Below are 19,657 nucleotides of genomic sequence, written 5' to 3' on the forward strand. Positions count from 1 at the left end.
CTAATATTGTGTTTAAAACAACGGCACTTAAACGGCTTTCACGACTATAATATTTTCTAAGGCCCTTATAACCACACAGCCACAACAAAGAAGCTGTCCAAATAACGCCTGACAAAACTGAACACACAATACTAGCAAACATAGTTCTCAAATCTCCAGACAAACTACATCAATATAATACATCAGTGAACCGGACACGTATATGTGACAAAGTTTTTAAAAATGTGTGCTATTATGTATGATTGATATTCAAATACGATCTCGAGCTAGACAGCTGGACGGGGTCCTGTGATTCAGGGCAGAGCTGCGCAGGCTGGTGTTTGTCATGTCTGAGCTGGAATGGCTGGTGGGTTCAATATTTCTTATTTTGTTGTTATTTGCTGCATTTTCTAAAATCAGAAATCTAAAAACGTTCTGTTTGTTGTCTTTTAAAAACGGTCTCCGGCGTGCAATTTATCTGTGGTAACCTGAGCTGCACAGAAATGAGCGGACCGGATGAAAGCTGCCAGCAGTGTGTAGCTGTGCTTGAACCGGATCCGGGGGAAATTCTAGTGTAATTTGTAAATAGAAAAGCATTTGTGTATTGTTTTTGTTAAATCTACATTATAACTCTTGACAGTGTGGTGAAATAACCCAGGGTTCATCTGTTATCTAATAATGCATAGTTATAATGTAATATTACATTACAACTCTATTTTGCTACCACTGAAAGAAACTGTGTTTAGCCACAAGGCAACACTAATTACTTTGTAACGCAAGGCTAACGCTATGAGTCGTGTCAATGACGTCTTCTTCCAGGGAAACTTACAATGTTTATTATGGCAGCCGCTCTAGTTGAAAGCGGATCTGGTCTTCCTTGTCGATGATTTCACATTGCACGCCAGGCTGTGACCCAGTTCCTGCTTATCACCCCTTCAATTGAAGTTACTCAGCAAGAATATTTTTTTATGATACGTCTTGTTGCAATGATCCCGCCTCCCCCTCCATTTAATTCTCCGTACTCCTTTTACCCTTTCTTTTTAGGTCAGATCTAATTTTTTTAACGGTGTCTATGATATAACTCATCTGTACACTGAAACTCTTGCGAGAAGAGATCTGTTAACAGGACCAAAATATATCGTCAGTGTAAATCCTTGAATGCGTATTTGCAATAGGGGTTGAAAAGTACCCAGCAGACCTTCAGAGTTTTACTGTAGAATTCTGCTTGAGCGTCCTGAAGTTCTGGACCACCCTTTATGATAGACTAGCCTTTATGTGGCCCCCAGAAACACGTGTGTGTTTTTTCTCCCGTCTATATGTTGGTAAAATCAGTTGCTGGTACTATATACAACACTGGGGTTTTTTCCGTGAATCACCTCTCAACGTGTTCTTCATTAGAAAGGTGTGCTCTGCTTTACAGGAGATGAAGTATGAAGGTCTGTTGGGTGAATTAGCAGACCCTGGCCTGTATCCTGTCTCATAGTCCTGAGTAAATATTATTGCAGTTTCTCTCCACATTCTTTTTTCATGTTGTATTCTGTTGTGTTTGCATTTTTAGCATGGCAATTCAATTGCATTGCTATTGCAGGCATCGCTGGACACTTACTTTAAAGGAATCTTTGTTTTAATCCATGAACAGGGCTTCGCTAGGTTGCATTAAACAGAAGCAACAAACTATACAGAGGCAGCGTTATTTTCTCTCTCCTCCCATTTTATTTATATTTGATTCTATTTTTAGCATCATCCAGTCTGGCACCTTGTGTAACTGCAGTGTGTATCTAAAATGTTTGCATAACTAGATTGTGTGTTTGCTCTTCTTTTTAAAGGACTGACCTGACACTTCAAAGAGGAAATCTGACATCCGTGCTGCCTGCAGTAATCTGTCAACGTCAAGCCTTTTTTTTTTTTTTGTGGATTGCTTTTTGCATCAGTATTAAAAAAACAAACCATGTACTGCCTTCAGTGGCTGCTGCCAGTCCTCCTGATCCCCAAGCCCCTGAACCCGGCCTTGTGGTTTAACCACTCCATGTTCATGGGGTTCTACCTGCTCAGCTTCCTTTTGGAGAGGAAGCCCTGTACCATTTGTGCCTTGGTGTTTCTGGCAGCCTTGTTTCTCATCTGTTACAGCTGTTGGGGGAACTGCTTTCTTTATCACTGCAGCGATTCACCTCTCCCAGACTCCGCGCACGATCCCAGCATTGTGGGCACCTAGACCAGCTTCATCCAGGGCACTGCAATACCAGCTCCTCTCTTCACTTATTTCTACATCGAAAACATAACGGGACAATCTGAGTTCGCGAGGCTGTGCAGGGATTCTGTCAGCCCCTCCAGGAGCTGCCACGATGCTGAGGAAGCCACGCCGGCTGAAGAAGGCTGAACGTTGTCTTCCTGTCTGTTTGAGAGGGGTGGAGATGCTAGGATCTGTGGATTTCTAATTGCATGGGTTCTTTACTGCTTTCTGTGTTTGATATCTTTTTTTTGTTTGTTGTTGCTTTGATGTAATAAGATAATTATAGGTGTCTGGTTATTAAATATTTGATTCTAGTTTAAAAATAATAAATATTACATTTACAGATCATGCTAGAATGAATTTCACCCCCTTAGAGTACAGAAGAATTGGTTTTCTTCACTGATCTTACTTGAAGTATTTTATCAATCAGCATTTATCAAAAATTGCCATCCTTTAAATTGGTCCTGATCCTTTTCTTTTTCTTCCACTGAGGCAATGGTATCCCATAACCCTTAATAACACACGTGTCACTAAAGCACTTCAGTCCCTGCTTGGGATGCATTAGACAGGACAGGAAAGGGGTACACGCGCTTTGAACTGGAACTGCAGTAGCAACGTAAAGGTTTACTGCGACTAGAAGAAGGGTTCTGTGGGCTGCTGAGATATGGGAACAGGGATATGCTGTATTTGGCTGCTGTAAGAATCTTTAACCCACAAGGCTGTGGTGACATGGTATTCTCTTAGTTTTCTTCATAAGCAGGGCAGCTGAAATATTAGTGGCTGCTTGTGGCATCAGAAAGTATGGTGGCGGAAACATTAGGGAAGAAAAAGAAACGGGCACCCCAGTGCATTCCAGTGCAGAGACGTGTTCAGCCAGGGCCTTCGTTTATCGGAATTGACTTTTCTATGAAGGTCAAGAAGTAAAGAAAGACTTGGTTGGAACAACGTTTTACAAGGCAGTGGATTGGAAGAGTCAAGGTTGCCTTTCCCTGTACTAGTGAAACTCCAGATTAGCCAGTTTGAAAAAGTGCATTCAGTCATTCTGCACGAGAGGTAGAAAGATATGCAGAGGGAGAGGGCCGAGGGCTGGCTCTCACCGATTTAGTGTTGACTGACTAAGTTCGGTGAAAAGGTGAACATGTTCATTTTTGAAGATTATTTTTGTGAAAAAAAAGAACCAAAAGTCTAAAATAGTTTGTGTTTGTGTTTCTTTTATGATTATTTGTGATTTATTGGTGTTGGTGGTGTGAAATGGTAAATATATATTTTTGTAATTCATTAATAAATATAAATCTTCAGCTGAATTATCAAAGATGTTGGAGGAGAGTGCATACAAAGAAGACAGAGTTTGATTCATGCAGTTCGACTGCAGTCCCACTGACTCCCTCCACACTGTGAGTGCATCAGAAAATATGTTATATTTAACACAGGCACACGCTGGTATTTCTTTCATGCAGCAGAGTCCCTGTTTTGGGGGTTTGAAATTAGATCTTTGCCTTGTTATATCCTTGCCAAGTCCACGGGGGGAGTTGAATATCTGCAGAAAGGTCTATCAGTAATGTGAATGTCTGGGGGAATCACATTGTTTTCTTAGACTGCTGATTGAATACAAAAGGTACTTTCTAATGTAAATTATGTACAAGCTTTGCAGTGATTTTCAGAAAGGCACCGCAGTGACCCTGGCTCCTTGTGATGCAAACTGCAGCTCTGATCGTACGACTTTGGACTAGTCTATTTCATTTGAATCACTTGGTTGTTAAAATGTAAACCTGAGGTTTGGGTATCCTGTTGTATTTTATTGATCAATTGCATCTGTAAAGGTCGAGGCATCCTAACACTGCATGTGCAGAGGTGATTGATGAAAAGAGCACGCTGAAGCTTATGGTAATAACAGAAAGTTCACTTTGCATTTAGACATGCTTGTCACCATTCATTCATTTGAGGAAGCTGCAAGATACTCTAGGTGGATTGGCTTCTAGTAGATCAATGTACTGTTCAGCTTGGATGTGATGCTGAAAGGCTGCTCTACTCCTTTTGTGAGACTCTCACTATAGTTATCCTGTCTGTTGTTACAAATCACTTTTCTAATGCGTTCCTGGCTTGGATGGAAGTTGCGAGTTCAACAGCACTGGAATGCTTACCTGACCCTGGCAAACGTCTCGGCTCACTTCAGCTCAGAAAAGACAAGCAATATGTTTGGCAGCTTGGCCGGGAATACTAAAGTAAGAAGAGTTTAGTCTACAAAACAAAACCTGGATTTTATTTCCAAGTGCCCCGGGATCACACATCGCTCCACAGCATTTCCATCATGCTGTGTCATCTACAATGGGATTCGTTTTTATAAAGTGAACTCAATAAATACTGCAGCTTTGTGACATTTGTGAAAGTGTAGAAGCAGATTTCCACCAGTCTGGTTAATAAGTAGACTGTTAGTATCACTAGCCTGTTGCATGTTACAGACTAGAGCACCAAAATGTCAAAAAAAAAAAAAAAAGATACTATAATAAATGGGTTTTCACAATATCTGGTGGTGTTATTGTGCTGGTCGCTTCTATGCAGTTTGTAATGCAGCTCAAGTTTTCTAATTGCATGCATTTTTTTCTGATTGATTTCTGTACAGAGTAAATGCTGATGCCTGAGAATATTGGATTGCTTTCAGACTGTAGCTTGGTGCCATGAATTGCTATAAATGCCATAGTTTTGATTTAACCCAAGCCCAGATGCCCAGAGCAGATGTGCTGTGTGGGTTAACCAGGACACTTTCAATATTCTCAGCTAGTCACTTCATACTGTAAAGTAACTAGCAAGAAGCACCACGTACTGGTACCTCTTTCCAGGCTCCAGTTACTGAGGTGTAAGGCGAGTCCTCAGTGGGCCTGGCTTTATGTAAAGGATACCTGAGAGCTGGGGTTGTTCTCAAGGTTATTTCTCTGTCAGCAGCGTGGAAACACAGTAAACAGCTCTGCAAAACCATTGACTTCCAATGTCTGGACTGTCAGCTTTAAATAGCCACACTGGTGCTCAGTAACAGAAACCACTGCAGTTTCAGTCTTGACTTTGAATTACTGATTCAGTTCTTCTCTTACCATCCCTTATGAAGGCTGCAAAAGCTTAGTGAGGTGTAGCTGACACGGAAAATCAGTACGTAATAATAAAAAAAAAAACTACGTTGTTCTTTCCACAGTGATTTGATTCGACCCCGCAGGGGGAAAGTGTATCGGTGTTCTCTCCAAGTTCAGCTTGCACGCTAGCGCTCCAGCTCATTTCGTGGGCACAGTCCAGCCTGTACTGATACTCATGCATTGTTGATAGACAGTTAGTTTTTCTTGTGATTGAAGAGATCCGCTGTGCAGCAGCTTAACTAGGGAAGTACAGCAAGTGTCGCGCGTTTTCATGCTCTGTTTCATTGTGGCTCGGTTACCTGCTGCATGGCTCAACACATCACAGCGGGACCGAGGCACTTGGGGCAGGGCGTATTGCATGGTAGGGTTAGTTTTAAATGTCAAACACAGCAAAGGATGTATTAGCTTAAATTTTTCAAGATTTAATGAAACAGAAAATACACTGTATAAACCCAGCCTGTATAGTTATCAGGCAGGGTCTAATACCACAGTGCAGTGCAGTAGCAAAAACAAAGGACATGGCTATTTCCACTCTGCCCATCACAGAATTACCAATATATTCTGGAAACAATATTTAATGAAACAGAATATACACTGTATAAACCCAGCCTGTATAGTTATCAGGCAGGGTCTAATACCACAGTGCAGTGCAGTAGCAAAAACAAAGGACATGGCTATTTCCACTCTGCCCATTTCAGAATTACCAATATATTCTGGAAACAATATTTAATGAAACAGAATATACACTGTATAAACCCAGCCTGTATAGTTATCAGGCAGGGTCTAATACCACAGTGCAGTGCAGTAGCAAAAACAAAGGACATGGCTATTTCCACTCTGCCCATCACAGAATTACCAATATATTCTGGAAACAATATTTAATGAAACAGAATATACACTGTATAAACCCAGCCTGTATAGTTATCAGGCAGGGTCTAATACCACAGTGCAGTGCAGTAGCAAAAACAAAGGACATGACTATTTCCACTCTGCTCATCACAGAATTACCAATATATTCTGGAAACAATATTTGTCCATTAAAAAAGTCCATGTGTGTCAAGCGACAAATAAAATAATTTTCATGTAAAGTGCTGAATTGATCATGTCAATTTCAGTCTGAGATTTAAAACAAAGACACAATTGCACTGGCAACTTTATTAGAAAAAACATGTTTTCCTTAAACTAAAATATCCATATCATTAAAATGTAAAATATCCAAGAAAAAAAAAAAAATCCTTTGCCTGGTCTTAGTACTTGAACCTGCACAGAGTGCACAAGACCAGATCTGTAATAAAACAGGACTAGATTCTCAAAGCTGTTTACTCCAAAACACAAATAATCAACATTTGAGGGGTAGAGTCTTGCGTTGTTTATTATTCATTTTAGATTTTTAATTGTTTTGTTTTATATATTTATATATATAAATTACCAATAGTCAAAATAAACATTGTTATAAAATATATTCTGAAAAATGGATACAACATTTTACAATCATTAGAATATTTGAAATGTCTGTTTGTTTCAGCTTTCAGGATCCTCTTCATTCTGACCAGGCTGTATGGATTCCCTCGGGGGTCAGTGATTTCTGACCAGGCTGTATGGATTCACTCGGGGGTCAGTGATTTCTGACCAGGCTATATGGATTCACTCGGGGGTCAGTGATTTCTGACCAGGCTGTATGGATTCACTCAGGGGTCAGTGATTTCTGACCAGGCTGTATGGATTCACTCAGGGGTCAGTGATTTCTGACCAGGCTATATGGATTCACTCGGGAGTCAGTGATTTCTGACCAGGCTGTATGGATTCACTCAGGGGACAGTGATTTCTGACCAGGCTGTATGGAATCACTCAGGGGACATTGATTTCTGACAAGGCTGTACGGATTCACTCAGGGGACAGTAATTTCTGACCAGGCTGTATGGATTCACTCAGGGGACAGTAATTTCTGACCAGGCTGTATGGATTCACTCAGGGGACAGTAATTTCTGACCAGGCTGTATGGATTCACTCAGGGGACAGTGATTTCTGACCAGGCTGTATGGATTCACTCAGGGGACAGTAATTTCTGACCAGGCTGTATGGATTCACTCAGGGGACATTGATTTCTGACCAGGCTGTATGGATTCACTCAGGGGACAGTGATTTCTGACCAGGCTGTATGGATTCACTCAGGGGACAGTGACTGGTCAGAGGATAGTGATTTCAGTGTCCTTGTTCTGGAAAGCCTCCTCTTGCAGCTCACAACAGATTTTATCCATCTTCAAGAAAGCCATATGGCCCTTTTTACCTAAACAAAAAGGCAGCATCAGATCCTATTACCATCACCCCCACCCCTGCTGAAACTATCCTTCCAGTCAGTAAGTTTAAACTCCCTTACTCACCAAATGAAAGCACAGCTTCTCTTGCAGCGTTGTGCAAATCCTCATCTCCGCAGCGCCAGAGGTCTGCAATCTGCTCAATGCTTTCCACTGCCTGGAAGGGATTATTTGATTTAATAAAGCAATATCGTGGAGCACAGATTATTATCTTTTCTTTCTTCTACAATTAGTTTGCCTGTTCCAAACCCATAAAATGTCACTTCATATCAGCTCCCTGATCTGTATATGTGGTAATGTCACTTCATATCAGCTCCCTGATCTGTATATGTGGTAATGTCACTTCATATCAGCTCCCTGATCTGTATATGTGGTAATGTCACTTCATATCAGCTCCCTGATCTGTATATGTGGTAATGTCACTTCATATCAGCTCCCTGATCTGTATATGTGGTAATGTCACTTCATATCAGCTCCCTGATCTGTATATGTGGTAATGTCACTTCATATCAGCTCCCTGATCTGTATATGTGGTAATGTCACTTCATATCAGCTCCCTGATCTGTATATGTGGTAATGTCACTTCATATCAGCTCCCTGATCTGTATATGTGGTAATGTCACTTCATATCAGCTCCCTGATCTGTATATGTGGTAATGTCACTTCATATCAGCTCCCTGATCTGTATATGTGGTAATGTCACTTCATATCAGCTCCCTGATCTGTATATGTGGTAATGTCACTTCATATCAGCTCCCTGATCTGTATATGTGGTAATGTCACTTCATATCAGCTCCCTGATCTGTATATGTGGTAATGTCACTTCATATCAGCTCCCTGATCTGTATATGTGGTAATGTCACTTCATATCAGCTCCCTGATCTGTATATGTGGTAATGTCACTTCATATCAGCTCCCTGATCTGTATATGTGGTAATGTCACTTCATATCAGCTCCCTGATCTGTATATGTGGTAATGTCACTTCATATCAGCTCCCTGATCTGTATTTTTGGTAATGTCAGTCAATCAATCAGCCAGGCTTAAGGTTAACACTAGCAGATTAATGGAGATTGCGCAGGCAGGGATAGTAAACTGTTTAGCTCATCTGACTGACATTTAAAGTCAAATACACACAAATAAATGGTCTTACTTTAAGACACTTGAGAGCCATGCAGGCTGCTTGTTGAAATGGCAGGTCACTGTCCCCCAGGGCGGCTGTGTAATACACGATAGCCTACAAAACAAGTGAAACATACACACTGCTTGATGCACGACTTTGCAATGTGCTGCCCAGAGTCCAGTGCATTTGACATTGACAAAATAGGTATTAAATAGGTATGGGAACATAACCTTGGCAGTAAAGGGTTAAAATGGTTTGCAAACAGATGCCAAAATGAATCGATTCTAACACACCGTCTTCTCTGTGTGTATGAAGCTATGGATCCTAACACACTGTGTGTGAAGCTATGGATTGTGTTACACTGTGTGTATGAAGCTATGGATCCTAACACACTGTGTGTGAAGCTATGGATTGGGTCACACTGTGTGTATGAAGCTATGGATTGTGTCACACTGTGTGTATGAAGCTATGGATACTAACACACTGTGTATGAAGCTATGGATTGTGTTACACTGTGTGTATGAAGCTATGGATCCTAACACACTGTGTTTGAAGCTATGGATTGTGTTACACTGTGTGTATGAAGCTATGGATCCTAACACACTGTATGAAGAACAGTACCTTTGCTCTGAAGCTCTTGGTTGCAGCTGCTCTGCACAGACAGGCCGCTGCTCCCCTGCACACCTTGTGGTTCTCGTCGGTCTGCAGCATGGCGAGGAGCTGCAGGGTCTGGGGCAGCGGCTGCAGCTGTGACAGGCGCTTCCCCTTCAGTCTCTTCAGAGCTCTCCTCCTCTTGGGACACGACAGCGCCTCGATGAGCTGCACTGAGATTACCAGAACAAGACACACACACACACTAATAATATATATATATATATATATATATATATATATATATATATATATTATATATATATATATATATATAGACACACACACACACAGAACACGCGACATGTCCACCACGCTGTCTGTGTTAACAAATAAAAACATGCATTATGCTCGTCGGTGGGGTTGTCATAACAGAAGTCAGTTTTACTGCTTCGCCGGGTCTAGTCATTTATATATTGAAGTTAAAGGATGCTGTATTACACATGCAACACAACGCTCTAAATTACAATTGTGCTATTATTGTAACTCCCAGGTTTTACCCTTATGGTTTTAGCAGCTTTTCTTCCAGCTGTTTATTGTGAAATGGTAAACGGTACCATCTTAAATGATCATGTGAATGACAGCATGTCTGCTCTGGACTGCAGGCGGGTTTTGTAGGATCTATAGGAAGTTAGTCTAAACTGAGACTTGACATAATTAGCGGTACACAAGTCAAAGAATCAGCACTTTAGGGAACATGCAGAGGGCTCCACTAGCAGCCTACAGCTCCTCTAATCCATGACCATGCAGAGGGCTCCACTAGCAGCCTACAGCTCCTCTAATCCATGACCATGCAGAGGGCTCCACTAGCAGCCTACAGCTCCTCTAATCCATGACCATGCAGAGGGCTCCACTAGCAGCCTACAGCTCCTCTAATCAATGACCATGCAGAGGGCTCCACTAGCAGCCTACAGCTCCTCTAATCCATGACCATGCAGAGGGCTCCACTAGCAGCCTACAGCTCCTCTAATCCATGACCATGCAGAGGGCTCCACTAGCAGCCTACAGCTCCTCTAATCCATGACCATGCAGAGGGCTCCACTAGCAGCCTACAGCCCCTCTAATCCATGACCATGCAGAGGGCTCCACTAGCAGCCTACAGCTCCTCTAATCCATGACCATGCAGAGGGCTCCACTAGCAGCCTACAGCTCCTCTAATCCATGACCATGCAGAGGGCTCCACTAGCAGCCTACAGCTCCTCTAATCCATGACCATGCAGAGGGCTCCACTGACCATGCAGCCTACAGCTCCTCTAATCAATGACCATGCAGAGGGCTCCACTAGCAGCCTACAGCTCCTCTAATCCATGACCATGCAGAGGGCTCCACTAGCAGCCTACAGCTCCTCTAATCAATGACCATGCAGAGGGCTCCACTAGCAGCCTACAGCTCCTCTAATCCATGACCATGCAGAGGGCTCCACTAGCAGCCTACAGCTCCTCTAATCCATGACCATGCAGAGGGCTCCACTAGCAGCCTACAGCTCCTCTAATCCATGACCATGCAGGGGGCTCCACTAGCAGCCTACAGCTCCTCTAATCCATGACCATGCAGAGGGCTCCACTAACAGCCTACATTTTCTCTAATCAATGACCATGCAGAGGGCTCCACTAGCAGCCTACAGCCCCTCTAATCAGGGTTCCAATGTCTATTAGAACAGGGGGGGTGAGTGCACCTTCTTTGGAGAGCTGGGTGAGGTGTTCCCCAAAGTCAGTGATGCTGCATTTCTGCAGGTAGTTGAAGAACTGGAAGACTGTCAGCACTCCCTCAGACACGCTGGGGGGAGAGACCAATCGCACTCCCTCAGACATGCTCAGGGGAGGGACCAATCGCACTCCCTCGGACACGCTGGGGGGAGGGACCAGTCTGCAGCAGGACAGTATCTGCTCCAGAAGTCTTCTGAACACTATAGTAGAGCAAGACAGAAAACACAAGGAAATCTTTCAATGTCATGTCATAAAGTGACTGCAGCGCTTCTTATCAATGCCTTCACTTCATGTTATTCACGGTAATGTTTATATAACACAGTGCTGTTACTCATGGTATTATGTAGCATCCTTTATAACACAATTACAGCTGCATTCACAATAATTGCTCATAACAGATTCAATAAATGCTAACCCTACTTGATCCTCGGGCTGTTTCTAATACAGTGTCCAGCCCTGTCTTGCACTCTACCTGTGTCTGCTTGGCCCGGCTGCTTCGCTTTCACTTTATGAATGAATCGTTTCCTCAGTTGCTTCAGTATCTTCTCTGTGGAGCAGTGGAACACTGTCTCACTTTCTGTGCATTCGTCCCACAGTGAGAGGAGTGATTTTAACCTCTGACACTCTGGAACAACTGGAACAAAAACAAACCAACAAAACCCTAGCAATCAGAAAGCAGAATCAATAAATTCAGTGTTAGATCTGGAACCCCACAGTTACAATAAACAAAAACGTTAGCCTGTCTGTATGTAAGAGCATTGCAGCATGAGTCACTGCTACCAGTATTCAGCACATTTCTTATAGTGTTTACTGTGCAGAACATCCTGCAGTTGTGTTATCTCACCACTAGGTGGTGATATTTTCACCATTACTACTGTAGTTATTTTACAGAGGAAAGTGCACAAAAGAGCAATCTAAAGCCTAGTATTCCTATCCTCATCACAATATGGTGTAATAACTGAAAGTTATGACATATGTTTTTGGTTTCTATAAAAGCAAAATGTATATATTTCAATAGTTTAGCATATTATTATTATTATTATTACATCATCTACTTACTGTCCCTTGCTGAATATTCATTTGCAGACTTCTCCTGTGACAGTTTGCTGATTTTCTCTAAGACGTCAGCTTGCAAAGAAAGCTCTTCTAATAGAGCGCTCTGAACCACAGAGGAGTCTGAGCAGCTCAGGTGCTGGAAGGAGCAGAAACAGAAAACAACCCAAACATAGCCTGGAGTAGATAGAAGCAAGTGCACAATGCAAGGCTGAAAACCATCACAACACATGCAAAGCACTGCAGAGCAGGGACTGCGATACCGATACCAACCAGCAGAGGGCGCCATTTTGCTGTTGTAAAATGTAAGCAGTAGTATTTTCCAGGTAACGAGTGCATTTGAAACACATGCATTCCCACAATGATAAAGCCCTAGTATGTAAGGACGATCCCCACAGGTCTTACCTGCAGAAGGTGCTTGCACATGCACAGGTGAATGATGAGTGACAGGTCTAAGCTGCTGTCCCCTGTGGTTAGCGGGACTCTCTCTGTCACACTTGTGCCCTGTGGTGACGTCCCCAGGTTTGGAAGGGTGCCTTCTTGGAATGTACTGACTCTGAAAGAGATGAGATTGCTTTGTTAGCTGCTGCTCCGGTGCATCTGCAGTCCAGTGTTCTTTATCTATACTGTACATCACAGCCCCTCACTGCTGTGCACGCTTACTAAGCAAGGTCACAGTCCAGCTCTAAAAACAGCTGGACAAATCCACAAAGAAACAGAAAGGTGCATGCGCTATTAGAAACAAGGGTGTTCATAAGCGTTACACAGAAGGAAACCTTGTTTTCAGTCCCCAGCTAGTATATGATGCCGAGCTCTTCAGTGCTCCCGGTCAATAGGTGGGATGGAATGGGGAGGCAGCGTGCAAACCGGGCATTTCAAATGGGGGTCCAACTTCAAAGCACAAACAAAGTTGGGTCTATTCAATTGATCTAATAACATGGGATCTGTATAGGAGCTTAGAGTCCAGCCCTCCCCTGTGCTTGAATACAAGCAATACCCTAAAGACACGTCCATGCACTGTTAGATGTTTAATTTGATACACAAAGGGGACTATATAACTTTATGAACACTGTTTATATAAGATGAATGGACCCCAGTGCTTTGTTTTAATTGGAAGAACCAGCATACCTCACACTGCCCAGGCAGGACAGCTCGTCAGCATTGAAATCAGTGGAGAGGAAATCGAAACTGCCCAGCACCTCCTCCTCCACCGCCAGGGTTTCCATTGAAGAGGTTTTGTGCAGGTAGCGGTCATTCTGTAGGATGAGAGCAGTAATATTGTAACAAAGTCAGCGGTCAGGACTGGAGGACTGGTGTTACATGAGCACATACTGACAGGTGTGATCCTGACAGGTGTGATATGAGTACATACTGACAGGTGTGATCCTGACAGGTGTGATATGAGTACATACTGACAGGTGTGATACTGATAGGTGTGACATTGATAGGTGTCACACTGACAGGTGTGATACTGACAGGTGTGATATGAGTACATACTGACAGGTGTGATATGAGTACATACTGACAGGTGTGATATGAGTACATACTGACAGGTGTGATCCTGACAGGTGTGATATGAGTACATACTGACAGATGTGACGCTGACAGGTGTGATATGAGTACATACTGACAGGTGTGACGCTGACAGGTGTGATATGAGTACATACTGACAGGTGGATATGAGTACATACTGACTGGTGTGATACTGATAGGTGTGACATTGATAGGTGTGACACTGACAGGTGTGATACTGACAGGTGTGATATGAGTACATACTGATAGGTGTGATATGAGTACATTCTGACAGGTGTGATATGAGTACATACTGACAGGTGTGATCCTGACAGGTGTGATATGAGTACATACTGATAGGTGTGATTCTGACAGGTGTGATATGAGTACATACTGACAGGTGTGATATGAGTACATACTGACTGGTGTGATACTGATAGGTGTGACATTGATAGGTGTGACACTGACAGGTGTGATACTGACAGATGTGACACTGACAGGTGTGATATGAGTACATACTGACAGGTGTGACGCTGACAGGTGTGATATGAGTACATACTGACAGGTGTGATCCTGACAGGTGTGATATGAGTACATACTGATAGGTGTGATTCTGACAGGTGTGATATGAGTACATACTGACAGGTGTGATGCTGACAAGTGTGATATGAGTACATACTGACAGGTGTGATACTGATAGGTGTGACATTGATAGGTGTGACACTGACAGGTGTGATACTGACAGATGTGACGCTGACAGGTGTGATATTAGTACATACTGACAGGTGTGATCCTGACAGGTGTGATATGAGTACATACTGACAGGTGTGATGCTGACAGGTGTGATATGAGTACATACTGACAGGTGTGATACTGACAGGTGTGATATGAGTACATACTGACAGGTGTGATATGAGTACATACTGACAGGTGTGATCCTGACAGGTGTGATATGAGTACATACTGACAGATGTGACGCTGACAGGTGTGATATGAGTACATACTGACAGATGTGACGCTGACAGGTGTGATATGAGTACATACTGACAGGTGTGATCCTGACAGGTGTGATATGAGTACATACTGATAGGTGTGATGCTGACAGGTATGATATGAGTACATACTCGGGTGCACCAGGTGCACAAGAGTCAAAGAGCTGGAACCAGTTAACCAGTGTAACAGTGTTGATGTGGGAGCATTTGAATACTGCGCTTACCTTTAGAATATCCCCAAAGAGCAGGATTTGCTTTCCCAGCCTCTTCAGCTCCCTGTCTTGTTTCCCCGTATTCTGCAGGTCTCCGGTGACCTTGTGCAGCAGCTCTGCCAGCCTGCAGGATCTGCTCCTCAGGGGAGCGGCGCTCTGAGCTCTGTCTTGAAACGTCAGTTGCGTCGTGAGACTCCTCCTCCTGCCAGCGTCTCCTCCGTGCAGGTTCACCAGGGCGCTGTCGGCATGAGGGCCCCCTGTCAGCCTGTTCTCTCTCAGGATGTCCGGCGTGCTGTACCTCTCCCATTTGCTTTCCTCTTCATAGCAGGAGCTGCTTCCCATCTCCGAGGAGAGGCGCCCCCGCTTCGCCTGCGAGTCTGACCTGTCATCAGAGAAGGGAGGGCTGTCTCTAGGCCCCTGCCAGCCCTCATTGTCTGGGGGGAATACGGGGGAGAGCGAGCCCTGTGGACTGTCTGCCAGGTAATTCAATACAGACACTGCCCTGGAGTCACGAGGCAGCAGAGTGAAGGAGCTGTCGGGGTCCTGGTACTGCTGAACAACAGACATCAACATCAGAACCTCATCTATTAATACAGAAAAGCACTATCCATCTATCTATCCATCCATCCATCCATCCAGCTATAGTATCTCTCCATCCAGCTATCCATCCATCCATCCATCCATCCTTACCATCTACAGTATCTATCCATCCACCTATCCATCTATCTATCTATCTATCTGGCTGCCTGAAAGTATTTAAAGTAACATAGCTGAAAGGGTTGACTGGCATCCTGTTGGTCCCTTCATGGGTACACCAGCCTCAGCTAAGCACAGCTCTAGATCTATAGATGGTACTCACAGTGAAATACCTCTCCTGGAAGCCGGGAGTGCTGGGAGGAGTCCAGCTGTACATTGATCCCTTCCTGCTGGGGGCTGGGAGCCTGCCAGAGGGGCTGCTGGGTGAGCTCACCTCTCCTGTGTGAAAGGGGCTAGAGGACAAAATGGGGGGCAATTAGCAATGAAGCTGGTGTATGCTGTGTACTCTCAGGATGACCCACATACTAAAGAAGGGTATGTACAGCAAAACGCTTGGGTTTGCTACAGTATATGACACATGGGCAATAAAGACACAACAGTATGGGAAGAAAGCACATTAAAGGTACAAACTCAATAAAGCAATACAAAAAACAACAGTATGAGACGCTGCTTGTAACTAGCGCTCAAGGGCTGTGCAGTCAGGGGTCTTCCTTTCCTGGTCATGGGGATTATACTGGGGTTCACGGTTGGTCTGATTTCACAAGCAATATTTATGACTTATAGGAGACTTTGTGATGGGGCTGATGTTAATAAAATGAAGAAAACAGATGAGATTCGTTCCGGCAATCAAATCCACCTGGGCTTAAAGATTCCCAGTGAAGTGCCAGAGGTTTCTTTTTAGTGACATGTGGTCGTCTTGACTACAGAAGCAGGGGCGGTGATCACAAGCTCTCTCGCACAGCTGTGCTCATTTCCTGTGTGTTTGTGACCGGGGTGAACAGCCTTTATTCTGGAATGGAGTGAGAACCTCAGTGGGGCGCAGCCTGCATTATGGGAAACATTCCATTCTGTAACTGGCCAAGTTAAGTCAAGGTTACTGTGCTGCAACAGCAGAACAGGTTGGGTCTCACTTCAGTTTAATGTGCCATTCTGTAATTGATTGGAGCACAGTTATTAATATCTGTATGAATATGATCATTAAAAATAACTATTATATTCATTTAAAAGGTATGCAGTGTGAGGAATCTTCGTGTCATGTAAAACTGAGGGAACACAAAGCCACTTTGTGCTTGGTGTTGGTTTTCAGGAGACTAGGTTTCAGGCAGTTGCAGGGCACACCAGGGGAGACTTGGGGTTTGATACAGCTACCTCAAACCTGGTCTCCTGGAACCAGGTTTCAAGCCACTGTTCCTGAAAAAGTGGCTTTGTGTTCCCTCAGCTTAAGACCCTACTAAGAAACTCTAGCTGTTCAACAGTACAAACCACACTCACTCCCATAAGACCTCCATCTGCAGTTTGATGGTTCCCAGTTCAGTGATGTCCACAACCATTATCTGCGGTCTGGCCGTGAAGAAATTGGCACTCTGACACGTCACCACCCCTACTAGAACTGTACTCAGACCTCTCAGCTCTGTTACCTGAGGAAAATAAATACAATGAACCAGGAGCACGACCTGCACACATCCGAGTTAGACTGAACATAGTTTACCTTTATCATTCTGACATGTTAATAAATCGCTTGTGGGTTTGCAGTGCTGAAACTCGGCTGGATTACCTTTATGTCAAAGCTCTCGTGAATGTGGGGCAGGAAGACCATCTCCTCAGAGTCCCAGGTCTGTCTGTCGTCACTCTGGATCTTCCCCTTTATCTTCCACCTCTGCCGACCCAGCCTGATGTAAACCTGCAAGAAAACCCACGCAGAGAGAGAAGAGATTTTCAATGCATTTTCACCGCATCTCATTTCTGAATCTACCTTGCATTTACTCAAATCCTAGGGCAGAATGGCCGGGTGAATCACACTGTTCCAGCCTGCACATGGTTGCAAAGCATGTGCAGAGCCTGATCTAAGGGTATTGTTCTCTGAGTCCAGCTGTTTCACTTAGGTTGAAACATGCTGATCTGTGCTGATCATTTTGTACTTATCTTGGGTCACCTTATCATAGCTGTTCTGCAGTATTTCCACAGTAATCTGAAGTACAATGCAATAGTAACCTTTTAACGCACAGATAAATAATGAACAGACTCAAACAGCGAATCAAACACAAATCTGTTACTCCTGGATCGTCTCATGTTTTGCTGTCAGTACCTAATTCTGTAAAGTGCAGCCATTCCTCAAATGGCAACAATGTTAATAATACACATTAGTTTAAACTTTACTGTGAGCAGATGCATAAGAACAGTGTAAGAATGCAGAAGGACCCGTCAATACCTCATACTGATCCCCCGGACACAGGCGTGCAAAGCCAACCAGCCCTGCAAGAGATCAAAGCAGCACGGATTCACTGAGTGCTCCGTTACCCTGCTGTTTAGCGACGCTTTCATTCACGCTGAATTCTCCCCAACTGCTAACGTGTGTTTGCTGGCTAAAATAATTCCATTCAATCCATAAACATCACAGGCTTTGACTCTCTAGAAAAATGACATGCGTGCCAAAACCAACATACTTGTTTATGTACAGAAGAAAATATTGTGTAGGGAGAAGCCCTGCCCATGAGTCTATCTTGAGAAGCTGTGCCTGAGCTTGTGAAGTGTGCCATTACCGGTCAAGCCCAGCCTCTCAAAACTATGTTCAATATTCAAAATTATATCGCAATCTTTAATTGATTCAAATTTTTAAAAAAATGAACTGTTGCACCTTTCATTTCCGGGTTTTTTACCTTTCATCCTGATCCGAAGCTCTCCCAGGAGTATTTCAAGTGTTCCTTCCATCAGCCACATGTCCTGATAGAGAGAGGAACCATGCTGTTAATGAGAACATGTCCTGACAGAGAGAGAGGAACCATGCTGTTAATGAGAACATGTCCTGACAGAGAGAGAGGAACCATGCTGTTAATGGGAACATGTCCTGACAGAGAGAGAGGAACCATGCTGTTAATGAGAACATGTCCTGACAGAGAGAGAGGAACCATGCTATTAATGAGAACATGTCCTGACAGAGAGAGAGGAACCATGCTGTTAATAAGAACACGTCCTGACAGAGAGAGAGGAACCATGCTGTTAATGAGAACACGTCCTGACAGAGAGAGAGGAACCATGCTATTAATGAGAACATGTCCTGACAGAGAGAGAGGAACCATGCTGTTAATGAGAACATGTCCTGACAGAGAGAGAGGAACCATGCTGTTAATGAGAACATGTCCTGACAGAGAGAGAGGAACCATGCTGTTAATGAGAACATGTCCTGACAGAGAGAGAGGAACCATGCTGTTAATGAGAACATGTCCTGACAGAGAGAGAGGAACCATGCTGTTAATGAGAACATGTCCTGACAGAGAGAGAGGAACCATGCTACTAATGAGAACATGTCCTGACAGAGAGAGAGGAACCATGCTGTTAATGAGAACACGTCCTGACAGAGAGAGAGGAACCATGCTGTTAATGAGAACATGTCCTGACAGAGACAGAGGAACCATGCTACTAATGAGAACATGTCCTGACAGACAGAGGAACCATGCTACTAATGAGAACATGTCCTGACAGACAGAGGAACCATGCTACTAATGAGAAGCAGCACCATGAACCAAAACCCGCGGTTCCCCTTGAAAACAACAGAAAGATGGAGATCCTCCAAGTCGTTTTTGCCTCTCTTAAGGGCTCCACTGTGTCATCTACCTCCATGCACTCCCTGAGGTTTCTGCTCAGCTCCACTTGGCTCTCCCTGGAAGCTCTGCTGGAGGGAGACATGGAGAAAGCGTGCTTCATGTTCCGGGCGCCGTCACACAGCCGCCACTGGATGCAGTACGACTCGTAGAGTTCCTCCACCTTGAGGAGCAGAAACAGCAGTCAAGCGCCGTGCAGCATGAGGAGGAGCCGCGCTGGGAAAGCCCGGTCTCTGTGCTTCACGGAGCATCGCAATGGGGAGTCATCAATGCCTTACCTTACTGAGCTGAAATTCCAGTCTCCTCACGTAGCGCTCCACCACTCGGATTTGCTTCGGTGAGAATAATAAACGATCAATGTTAAATGTAGGCCGTGCAGTACGGGATTTCAATTTCAATATTTTTCAAG

General features: G+C 43.9%; 2 protein-coding genes across 4 annotated transcripts in view; one reads left to right on the forward strand and one right to left on the reverse strand.

The window, feature by feature from the left end:
* Positions 1–269: 269 nt before the first annotated feature.
* On the forward strand, positions 270–3,402 carry LOC121297728 (bladder cancer-associated protein). Its single transcript, XM_041224183.1, has 2 exons — positions 270–346; positions 1,806–3,402. Exon 2 carries the CDS (start codon positions 1,928–1,930, stop codon positions 2,189–2,191), a length of 264 nt encoding a protein of 87 aa, XP_041080117.1. The 5' UTR covers positions 270–346; positions 1,806–1,927; the 3' UTR covers positions 2,192–3,402.
* A 2,639-nt stretch (positions 3,403–6,041) lies between these two features.
* The window catches only part of ripor3 (RIPOR family member 3), a 30,086-nt gene continuing 16,470 nt past the window's right edge, over positions 6,042–19,657 (reverse strand). The window contains exons 6-22 of one of the 3 annotated variants that reach the window (XM_041224180.1): positions 19,527–19,580; positions 19,262–19,411; positions 18,307–18,370; positions 17,859–17,902; positions 17,205–17,330; positions 16,922–17,067; positions 15,753–15,882; positions 14,906–15,445; positions 13,306–13,433; positions 12,583–12,733; positions 12,184–12,316; positions 11,597–11,758; positions 11,094–11,324; positions 9,389–9,591; positions 8,798–8,881; positions 7,713–7,803; positions 6,042–7,618 (exon numbers count right to left, since the gene is read on the reverse strand). In XM_041224180.1, coding sequence (XP_041080114.1) covers positions 7,518–7,618; positions 7,713–7,803; positions 8,798–8,881; positions 9,389–9,591; positions 11,094–11,324; positions 11,597–11,758; positions 12,184–12,316; positions 12,583–12,733; positions 13,306–13,433; positions 14,906–15,445; positions 15,753–15,882; positions 16,922–17,067; positions 17,205–17,330; positions 17,859–17,902; positions 18,307–18,370; positions 19,262–19,411; positions 19,527–19,580 — 2,538 coding nt within the window. In that variant the 3' untranslated portion in view covers positions 6,042–7,517. The remainder of the gene's footprint in view (positions 7,619–7,712; positions 7,804–8,797; positions 8,882–9,388; positions 9,592–11,093; positions 11,325–11,596; positions 11,759–12,183; positions 12,317–12,582; positions 12,734–13,305; positions 13,434–14,905; positions 15,446–15,752; positions 15,883–16,921; positions 17,068–17,204; positions 17,331–17,858; positions 17,903–18,306; positions 18,371–19,261; positions 19,412–19,526; positions 19,581–19,657) is intronic. The other 2 variants (XM_041224181.1, XM_041224182.1) reach the window with 2 other exon arrangements.

Source organism: Polyodon spathula, chromosome 23 (genome assembly GCF_017654505.1).
Source record: "Polyodon spathula isolate WHYD16114869_AA chromosome 23, ASM1765450v1, whole genome shotgun sequence".
In the NCBI taxonomy this organism is placed as follows: domain Eukaryota; kingdom Metazoa; phylum Chordata; class Actinopteri; order Acipenseriformes; family Polyodontidae; genus Polyodon; species Polyodon spathula.